This window comes from Eucalyptus grandis, chromosome 3 (assembly GCF_016545825.1).
Source record: "Eucalyptus grandis isolate ANBG69807.140 chromosome 3, ASM1654582v1, whole genome shotgun sequence".
NCBI lineage: Eukaryota > Viridiplantae > Streptophyta > Magnoliopsida > Myrtales > Myrtaceae > Eucalyptus > Eucalyptus grandis.
In genome coordinates, this window is record NC_052614.1 from 31,002,986 (window position 1) to 31,014,461 (window position 11,476).

Sequence of the window (11,476 nt, forward strand, 5' to 3'; positions counted from 1 at the left end):
GATTGGCGGATATCCCAGCAACCTTCCTCACTCCTAAGTTAACTAATAAAGGGACTATACTACCCACAAGGTGATTTTTGGAACGCTGGAAAAGAATCTAGACCGTCGTGGGGATGGCAAAGTATCGTCGTGGGAAGAGACTTGATAGCTCCTCAAGTCATGTGGGCAGTGGGCAATGGACAAACTATATCAATTCGGGAAGATAAATGGTTGAAAAGCGGAACTATTGAAGGGCCAGCGACAAGAAATGAGCCAGAAAAAGTGGGAGCTTTAATATAGCAACGGGATGAGAAATGGGATGTGGAAATGCTACGGTCTTTGTTCGATGACATCAGAGTTAAGGAAATCCTAGAAACTCCTGTAGGATTACTGTCAACAGCAGACAAGATGGTATGGATGAGCAACAAATCAGGGGACTATTCGGTGAAAAGCGGGTATATCTACTGCAGAAATCAAACAGCCAACCCAACAAACACAACAGCATCCTCCTCTCATCAAACAAAGCTAGATCTTTGGAATCTCATTTGGAAATCAAATACTCTACCTAGAGTAAAACAGTTCCTATGGAATGCGTGTCAGAATGCCATACCTACTGTGTAAAACCTACACAGGAGGCGAGTTGTACCTGATCCTCTATGCCCAATCTGCAAAAAAGAAGCTGAAACTATTGAACATGCGTTACTGCTTTGCCCCTGGACCATAGAGTTATGGCGAATGAGTCCCCTGCACCTCCAAATTTCCAAAATTGGATTGACACAAATAGATGAATGGCTATACTCGAACAGAGAAAACCCAAGTAAAGATCAAGATTTCAACCTAATTGCCATGGCTATGTGGTGCATTTGGAAGGATCGAAACTGATTTGTGTTTGAACATCATCCCCTGTCTCTATATCAGACCCTGTCTAAAGCAATATCTCTACATGAGAACTATACGAGCTGTAACAGCAAGCCAGCAGTAGCAAAAGAGAACAATACCCATAAGCACGGATGGATTCCACCGCCACCAAACACACTGAGCATCAATATAGATGCTTCTTTTGTCGGGGAAGGAGTCGACAAACCAGATCTGGAGAGGAGTCATGTGACCGGGTACAGAGAAAGTCGAACTGTGGCGGAGAACAGAGAAGATCTCGTTGGAGATGGAACAGCTGACACACCACCAGAGGGTTATAGAGAAACAAAACAGCAAAGAAGCACACTAGCTACAGAGGAAGGTTGCGCAGGGCATTCAAACGGAAGCTCCGAAAAAAGAGTAGAGCTGGAGAAAACACAAGAAGCGGTGACCCAACCTCCCGAGGAAAAATCCGCAGGGACCACGAACGGGAATGATTTCGAAGCTTACCTCAGCAAGGATGAAAGAGAACCGCCAGATTTGAAGGCTTCTAGACAAATAGTAACCATAATGAACTGGAAAGAACCAGCTCTCGGGGAAAACAAAGGAGCGACCATGTACAAGGTAGGAGGGGCAGGGGCTGCCAATGAAGTCTTCGATCAAGCAGCTGAACCGGAGGATATAAGAATAACAAGCCAAAATCGACTATCCAAGCCCTCGAGGCAGATCCCATCGGGATTGCGAACTGGAGTGACTTCGAAGCCTCCCCTGTCGGGCATGAGCAAGAACCACCAGATCTGGAGTCGCAAGGACAAACCGCACCAGTTCTTGGGGCAAACAGAGGAGAGACCGAGTATAGGAGCGCCATCGCCTGCATCTGTCGTGACTCGCGGGGTAGCCTGGTGGGTGGATTTTCGAAAACAATTGCAACCTCCTCAGCTGAACAAGCAGAAGTTGAAGCTCTCATGGAAACCCTAGAATATCTCTCAAACAGATCGACCAAAGCTATGGAAGTACATTCTGACTCCCTGCTACTCGTGCAAGCAATTCAACAAAAGACAAAACCAAATTGGGAAGTTGCAGGGCTGGTGGACCGGATCCGAGAGCAAATGAAAAAATTTCCGGGCCTAACTTTGGCCCACTGCAGCAGAGAAGCGAATAGGCCCGCGGACTGGGTTGCAAGAGCCCAACGGCAACAATTTCTCCCCTGTAACTGAGTAACCTACCCCCCGATAGCCTTACTAGATTTACTAAGTGTTGATGTTACCAATGTATTAGCTTCAAACTTATCTAAGTAAATGAAAGTAGATGCAATTTCGTCCAAAAAAAAAAAACTGGGTAGTGTGTTGCAGTCGAAAGTCTAGGGCTAAACATATACTACCCTTAAATTTGGGGAGAATTGTGTAATTTTCCTAGAACCAATTATGTATCATCTTAATATATTGATTTGTCCCATGTCAAGACCAACCGTTTTGTTAAGTATGCCTCGAATTTTGGCAAACCAAGGTGGATGAGCTAGAGTGATAATGCAACGAAATTTTTGAGATAGATGATTTTGGGCAACATGGATGGTTCTGCCGTGGAGATGTAGGGAGTGAAAATTGTTGAAATGTTGCAAATGACTTAGTTGGGAGGTGTGAAAACACTCCAGCAAGTAGTTTGTAAAATCTGTAAGTACTCATTTACTACTTAATATGTATACTATCAAAGTGCACTGGTGTAAAGATCGAACATATACCCTTGCTTTACATTTAGTATTGTTGATCGTCTAATTTATGTCATTGATAGTACTAGGCCTAATAAATCACATGTTGTTAGGAGAATGCATACAGCCGATCCATATTTGTGTTGTGATGCTATGAAATGGATTCTCCTGGTTTTGTTAGGAACTGCAGACATCAGTTTGTGTTGTAGAGGATGTTGGTTAGGTAGTGTGCCAGTAGCTAGGTGTTTTGACCCGAGTCAAATAGGAGGCTAGAAAGTGGTCGATCTCTGAGTGGTTTGTACCTAAGTGCCTTTACTTTCATGAGCAGTGCTGTGAGCAAGAAGGCGCCGTTGAGAGATCATGGTGGTTTCGTTCATGAGTGTGGCCTATAATATAGCGATGGTAGAAGAAGAGAAAAGGTTGTGTGATCGAGCAACTTGGTTAGCGATGTTGGCCGATGGCATCACAGGATAACTGAGTTAGAAACCAGCACCTTTGCTTCATCTTGTGATGAAATATCTCTCGGACATAGTAGACTAGGTTTGTTATTGTAAGGACATCCGAGCACAACTTGGGCTCAGTAGAAGTTTGAGGTAGGTAAGTGTCCGTGGAGGGCGCTAAGAGAACGACAATACCGAATGCCTGACGATGACTTGGCTACAAACTCAAGTTAAGGTGGAGGTTGTTGTGTACGTCTCAAGTTTAGGCTGAGGACTCAAGCAAGGATCGAATCCCAATGATGTCGGATAGGCCTGAGGAGTTTGGCGAGGCATCGAAGGATGCATTGTGTTCACCCATAGTTAAACTATGGCCGGCCATGGTTGGTGAAGCCAGGCCATAGTCCCGTGGCTAATGGCCAAGGGCCGGGAGCGCGGGCACCAGACAAGGCTTGGGGCACTGGGCGTAAAGAGAGCAACTGGACAAACACATACGAATGCTCACGAAATGCCGTGAACTTTTTGGAGACTCGTTTCAAAGCTGATTTTCTTAGGGCTTTAGTCGAATTACATACTAGAGCCCGTCGAGATGGATTCTAGGGTTTTCTATGTAGTTTTGAGAAGAATAAATCGCGAAAGATCGGGTGAAACACTGGGTCAAGATTGTGAGAGCCAGCATTGAGAGAAACATAGATTTAAACTTGTAATCTCCTAGTGGATTTACTGCTCTCTGTAAAGTAAGTCCCAACACCCTAGCCCAATCTCATAAATCTTTGTGTGCGCATTTCTATATGGATAACACACGTACTTTTAATTTTTATTCAACATAAGATGAGTTTGACACAATGAAGAACGTCAAGCTAAATTTGGATACCACCAAGTGATTGACCCATTGACAAAAGAGTTATCATTTTCTACAAGGTCACGAATTCGATTCACGTCATAAGCAAACCTCTGAATAGCTTGCGTAATGTTACCTAATTGTGGCATATCTTATATTGAGAGACTTCTTGATTGTTGGAATCTTGATGGGATTACAGTGTAAGGCTCGCCACCCTCATGTCTTTAGAGTGCGAGTAGAGCGAAATAGTCATTGTTCAAGACCATACATTCTCTAATAGATGTGAGACCTTTATTGTCAACCAGGAGTTGCTAGCATTGGTTGCCTCTCTTCATCATTTAATTGATAAGGAAAAGCTTGACTTAGGATGTCTGAGGTAGATCCATGGGAAAAGATTCCATTGAGCTATATCAACAAATTTTTGTGTTACATATAGGCATTTGAACGAAAGATTGTATTTCTATAACATGATTTTGGAGGTAATTTAAATTATATGCAATTTGGATGCATCTTTCAGAATTCTGACTAGTGAACTCCATTCAAAATCAAGGAAAAAATGTCTAAAAAGTCATAAAGTTATTGCAATGGTAGTTAATTTAATCATAAACTTTTCAATTTAATGAATCTAGTCCTAAATGCTTTGGATAATTTTTCAATCTCAATTTAGCCAATTTAACCCTTAACCTTTTAATAATTTTTCAATATAATCTTTTGGTCAATTTTGGCCAAAAGTTGCTAATATAAACGTTAGGCGTCCTATGTGGCATAGTTGAAGACGGTTGATGTGGATGATTTTAACAACGCAACACCCTCAACCAAATTTAAAAATTCAGAAAAAAAAATTGAGAAAGTTGCAAAAATCATCTACGTCAACATTGACTATACTTTCGACCCAAAAAAAAAAAACATTGACTATACCACTTAGGATAATCGGCCTCCAAGTCAACAATTTACAGTAAAAAATAAGCTAAAAGGAATACATTAAAAATCGTTAAAAAATTTAAGACTAGACTGATCAAATTAAGAGTTTTCTCTCTTCTAAAGTTGCCCGCCCTACCCTATGTTTTGATTCTCCATCCCGAAGGGAGAGAGAGGGACTCTCTCTCTCTCTCTCTCTCTCTTCAAGACTTCTTCGTTGATTATGTAGACAACGCGATCAACATCCTCTAGAGGCTACTATACTCCTGTCTTTCACAGTTGGATTATCTAAAAGTGATTATGTTATCAATCGATGTCTCTTTGGCAATTCTTCTCCATCACTCCAAAGCTAGATCTAGATTTAGGTGCTTTTTAAATCCAATTTAAATATAGATTTGGAATTTTTTTGAGATATAATTGCATGACGATCTTTAATTTATTGTGAGAATAATAAATTTATTATAAATAACAAAAAATCAAATCACAAATAATTATGAATTGTTATAAAATCTATTTTTTTCAAAAATTTATAACTCTCAATAAACTGCTATTTTTATAATGCCCCAATTATTATTATGCTAGTAAAGCCCAATTTTTTTGGGTCAAATTTAGGTTTGGAATTTACAAGGTGTTATATGTGATTTTTCAACCCGTTGGTGTTGGGGATGCCCAATTTAGGTACCCACCGCCTTTTGGCAAAACCGTAGCTATTGGAGAGAAAAATCTCAACATGTACTCATCACTAATGCTGATTCAAAATTTGATGATCAGCCACAATTGTGCTTTCATTATATAATAGATCCATTCTTATGAAAGAAATGAGTCTATACAGACCTTACCAAGTGGGTTTTTTCAATTTACTTGATTTGTTTGATCTACGTTTTTGTCTTGAAGTAACGAACCTCACTTTCATTTTCGACAAAAAAAAAAATATTTGATAATATTGAAAAAGTTATGACCACCCAATTTGAAAGATTGGGTTCGGCACTCGTAAGTGGGAATAAACTCGTTGGTGGAGGGACCAAAGTTTAAATTCAGGGGGCCGAATGTCAATGCTCCTAAAGATGAAAAAGAAAAAGAAAGGGAATGTTCAGGAATAGTCTATGAGAACTCTCATTATTTCCTTTTACACTTGAATAAAGCAAATAATACTGTCTTTAAGAGTTTCCTTCCTTTCAAAGAAAAAATGATGATAAATCTCTACCAACTGTTCCAACTCCCGATGATAAAGCAACGAGAAAAGCAAGCAATAGAGAGTGCACTGTTAAGACAGTCACAATGATTGATTTCATCACGTAAAAACCAATGATCATTCGGATTTTTGATCTGCCTAGACATTATCATATTCCCTAATCATCACTTTATTCCTAAATTACAAAGTCCGGGCTTCAGCAAATTTCCCTTCAATTTGCATCATCAAATTCCATGAAAATTCACCATAAAACATTCAAGATCAGGCAACGGTCAGAGATCCAGGGAGCACACAACAGTCTCCTACTGTATATACAAAACAGACTGATATCGCTGCAAGAGAAAAGCAGCAGCACAAAACCAGCAAGGAAAAGAGCCCAAAATTTCTCTCTTGAGAGAGAGAGAGAGAGAGAGAGACCTTCCAACGCTTCAGATGACATCAGAAGGAGGGCACGACCCCGAACCCGAACATGCGCTCGGCCTCCGCCTCGATGTCGGCGCGCTTCGCGAACCTGCCCTTGATCCGGGGCCGGGTTTCGGCGTAGGCCTTCCGCGAGGCGTACCTGATGGTCTTCTCGAACTTGCGGTTCTTCCTCTTCTCCCTGTACCTCAGGACCCTCGCTTCCCTGTCCACCGACGACAGCTGCAGCGCCCGGCTCAGGGACTCGAAACCCACCCCGACCGCTCTCCCGCCCGGGTTTGATATGTCGGTGACCGTGCTCCCGTCCGGCACGACTCCGACGTCGAGAGAGGACGACGATACCTGCCACGATGAGGAATCCACCCGGTCAAGCTAAATTTTCGGATGTTCGTACTTCATTTTCCGAAGCGAATGACATCGAAACAGTAAATTTACATCGATCCCGTACTAAGGATAATCTGAACAAGTCGTACGTTCGGTCTGTCTATCACGAGCGATATATCAAATGATTTGACAGAACACGTAAGATATGCTTACGCTGTGGCTCAGGCAGGGAGCGCCATAGCTGTACCCGTAACCCTTGGATCCACCGGTCAACTCCAGGTCGAACCCGCCCTCCCCCACGAAGGGCCCGTGAACGACGCCCTCGCTGCGGACCGGGACGACGCCGTCCGCCGTGCCGGAGCTGTTCTGGTCCCCGCTCGGCTCGAACTTGGGGTCAACCGGGCCGTAGTCGACGTCCAGGTACGGATCCACGTCGTCGTCGCCGAACAGGAACTGGTGGGCCGAGTTCACGTCGGGGCTCTCGGCGGCCTTCGAGGGGTTGGGCAGCAGCCAGGAGGCGGCCTCCTCCTCCTCCTCCCTACTGACGTCGTCCTCCGACTTGAGGACGAAGTCGCCGGCGGCCGGGGGCTTCGCGAAGGGAGGGGCGACGGCGGGGTGGTGATGATGGTTGGGGGGAAGGGAGTCGTAGAAGGGGACCACGGGGACGCGGTCGTGCTTCTGGGCGACGGGGTTGGCGGAGTGGATGTCACGGTCGCAGGAGATGCAGAGGGAGGCCGCGTCCGCCCTGCAGGTGACGTACGCCGGCGACTGCTCGCAGACCTCGCAGACGACGACGCGGGCGTGGCGGGACGCGAGCTTGTTGGCCGCGTGCACCTTGGCGTCGCAGCTCGGGCAGAGGAAGGCCGAATCGGCGCGGCAGAACAGCGCGGCCGTCGCGGACTTGCACGAGTCGCACAGCTTCGACGCCATTACCGAATCTTCCTCACCGTTCGCACCGAGTCTCGACTCGACTCGACTCGACTCAGCTCAGATCGGCGGGCAATGCGAAGCTCTTCTCTCTCTCTCTCTCTCTCTCTCTCTCCCCCTCTTCTTCTTCTTCTTCTTCTCTCTCTTCGTGAATAGCAAGTTGCGCAATTATTAGGGTTTGAGGAGAGCGGGACGAACTTGTTCGGGTCTATCTGGTGGGCCCCGGGAGATCTGGGTCCTGACCAATAGAATGGAGACGCGTGGCACTGGCTTAGCCGGATGAGGGTGGGTTTTATTACCCAGCGGGGGAAATTTGTCGATTTGTCGCCGTGGGGGGACCCACGTGAGGAACGTGTGAACCTTTCTCACCGAATCATAGCGTTCGACACATCGTTTCATTCGGGTTTTGGGAAGTAATAACAAGTTAGCAGAATTGGTTTGGGATGACGACAGCTTCCGTCCCCGTGATACGTAACTCCACGACCAGCATAAACTCACTGCATCAGGTTTTTTTTTTTTTTTTGCATAAGTGTAAATATAAATTATTGGATGAAGTACAGAAGCTTTGGGCATCTCCCAGCCACACAAATTAGAACTGATAATGGGTGAAGATGGAGATACGAAGTCTTTACATAGTAGTCAATACGACAATGACTTGGGAAGGCCTAACATCCTGGTAGAGTGAGGCTCTACCTTTAATGATTTTATGCACATTATCTAAAACAATATGGATATCATTTGATTTGTTTTGCAAAGTTCGCGGTTACGCTCCATCTAATACAATATATTGTTGCTAAGAAAATGATACCTTGAGAAGCCTTGCTGCCAAATCTCTGCCTTTGGTAGCTTCGATCATCCATTGAAGTCCATCATTCCATTCTCCTATTGAACGTCAAATCTCTTATTATGCCAAGATACTACGTCATATACCTCCATTTCAATTGCATTGGAAGAACAAGCCTGTTAAGTCTTCTAAACAGGGTCATGCATAAATTGTACTAGATATCGACTAAGGCATCCATTGTGATACGATCCCTATTGTTAGAAGCCTATCTCTTTAAAGAGGTTAGTCAATAAAACTATGTTTGCTAATACCGCCGGTCTAAATTAGGTTATGCCACTCCATTTTCTTCTAAACCTCTTTACAATAGTACCTAAAACTATATATATGACTGAAGTTAGAGCAAGTCTCAACTTAAGAAGATCTCACCAACATCAGGCCATACTACCCTTGATATGAGCTACATGATTGAAGTATCTCTACATTTGGTACTGTCAACCCAATTACTCCATAGGGAAGATATTGTATAATTGATAAGGTTCCAAAACATGCAGCCTAGCAACCCTTTGTTTCATAATTTCAAATCAAGCAACCCTAGTCCCTCCTCCCATTTAGGTAAGCAAACTACTTGTCGAGCGACTTTTGGGTAAGCGAACTATTTTTCCCCTCCCTTTTTGCATCGGGCTTATTTGGTGCCCCTATTTCGCTCAAATTAGATTTGCCATAAAATATCCTTTACCAAAAATTATTCTTTAGTTTCTATTAGAGGAGACAAGTTCTGTAACAATTTCGAACATGAAATAATACAAGTAGACAAGAAAATTGATATCTTCACTTCAAACAAGACTAAATGTATACAAATTGTGCTGGAATTTAATCGATGACAAAACCTAAGAATGTAGCTACTTTAATGGAATAAGACGTATCTAAATTATGTTGGAATTTAATCGATGCAAAGCCTCAAAACATAGAGATGTAATGTCGAAATATAGTCAACAATGAAGCACTCATGATATACGGCAAATATAAACACCGAAAATTTATTTACAATGTGGATTTAAAAATTACAGCTAAGAAATATGCCGGATTTTAATCGATGACACGAGGTTTTAAATTATAACGAGTATGCAAGAATTTATAGATAATTGAAACATAACATATTTTTTGTTTGTGCAAACACCGGTATTTATAGTGTTCTTGCTGTAACCGTCTAAAGTAGCTCTTCTATAGTTATAGCGATGCCTCTTCATCTGCAAGAATCTTGTGACATGCTTCCTTAATTTCACATTTCGATCTTACATGACCATCCATTGCAACATCCATTCTTACTCCACGATTTCCTGGTCTTTGTTGCTTCATCCACCTGTGGTTTCCATTTTGAAATTCCACAACTGCATCTTGACACGCTCTAGGTGTCCAGCTTTCTTTTGGTGTTTCAATCGATAATTTATCGTCCCTTTTAATGATATCCTTGTTAATAACCGCCGATTATATATCATTGTATACTGGCAGCTGATTAATGGTTTCAATATACATCCATATCAATAACTAATTTTACGGTCGTCAATAATTGTTCACCTATTTAATAATAATTTGTACTTTAGTCACGTGCATATTCTTATGGATGACTTGATTACTTTTTTGTGCAAACCCTACCAACATGTAGCGGGGGTCACGGCATCGGCTTCATGACACCAACTAGCCCATCTGGAGGAACTCACCTTTCCAAGTTTGCCAGAGGTCCATGTGTTCATATTGACGTCGCTAGATCACGGAACACGCACGGCGCTATCAGGGCGGTGGGAACAAGAGAGAGAGAGAGAGAGAGAGAGAGAGAGAGGAATTGAGGAGGTGCTGATGAGCACAGTGATTGGAGTGATCTTGGGGTCGACTGTGACAGTGGTCGGTGATGTTGTGTCAAGTCGTCAACAGCTGCTGCACGGGGAGAGAGAGAGAGAGGGAGAGAGGGAGGGAGATTATTAGGGTTTTCTAATTACGATTATTTTGGGCATACGTGATTAGAAAATCATATGGAATAGTCAGCAACCAGCAGCTTGGACTGCTTCTGATTTCAGTTCGGTTACGGCACGGGCTTAGCCACTCGACTTTTCCTAGGTCTGCCGATTCCCTTTCGTGGACAACATTGTATTTGACTATTTCAAGCATGTTTATGCAACTAAATGTAACTGGGCTGTCTCATTTGTGAATCAAATGAGGAGCGTGATCCTTAAGGTTAATTTGAGGAGAAGACATTGTAATTCAAACATGGATTACATCATTCAAGTCGAACACTCCATCACTTTGCCAACATCTCTTAAATTCAATTAATCCATAGCGTTTCAAATTTTGGGTTCATTCCAAGTTGCCCATATCCTTTCATGCGGGACTCATATTTCACTCTACAAACTTGTGTCTCTTTGAATCACATTCTTGCGAAGATCTCGTCCTGCGGATCTTTCCATCTCCACTTTCTTTTTTCTCCACATTCTGGCATCCTCCTCTAATCGCAAATGGGTTTGAGAAAATTCTCTCAATGGAGAGCGATTGCCAGTGTGGAGAGAATGATAATCTCTCTTTCGCATAAGATGGGAAAGGTTCTAATCCTCTCCCTCGCGTCTCCAATTTAAGCGGAATCTTACGTGACAGAGTCTCCAATTCCTTTCCGTCTTGGTCCAAGCAAGAAAAAGACTAGACAGAAAGAGGGTCGCCTCGTACATGTCAGTGGAGGGGACCTGGGGACCGCGATTGGTGGGGGCAGAGTTCAGCAGGAAGGACGGGGATGGTGGCCTTTGGGAAGTTTCTGTTAGCTGGCGTGACCCACGGGAAGTGGGAAACGGTGGAGTACCGATGCGACGACGCGAGTGTTGGCTTTGAAAAGGGCTCTTGGATGCGTATGGAGAGCTAGATTTTGGAGCTCTGAAGTTGTATAGTTGGATCCGTATGCGGACACAGAGGAGATGGTAGACCGGATTTTGATACGGGATATCTCCAGATCCTCTCTCTCTCTCTCCTCGTGTTGTCAATAGCAAGATGATGCGACCGGGATTGCAATTAATGTCTAAATTGTTTGTTAGAGCTTACAACCGAGTTAGGGCTA

The 11,476-nt window shown here is 43.4% G+C and overlaps 1 protein-coding gene across 1 annotated transcript; it reads right to left on the minus strand.

Annotated features, from left to right (window-relative positions):
* Positions 1-5,994: 5,994 nt before the first annotated feature.
* On the minus strand, positions 5,995-7,747 carry LOC104437096 (zinc finger protein CONSTANS-LIKE 4). Its single transcript, XM_010049984.3, has 2 exons — positions 6,885-7,747; positions 5,995-6,689 (listed from the first exon to the last, which is right to left on the minus strand). Exons 1-2 carry the CDS (start codon positions 7,599-7,601, stop codon positions 6,366-6,368), a joined length of 1,041 nt encoding a protein of 346 aa, XP_010048286.1. The 5' UTR covers positions 7,602-7,747; the 3' UTR covers positions 5,995-6,365.
* Between the last annotated feature and the right edge of the window lie 3,729 nt (positions 7,748-11,476).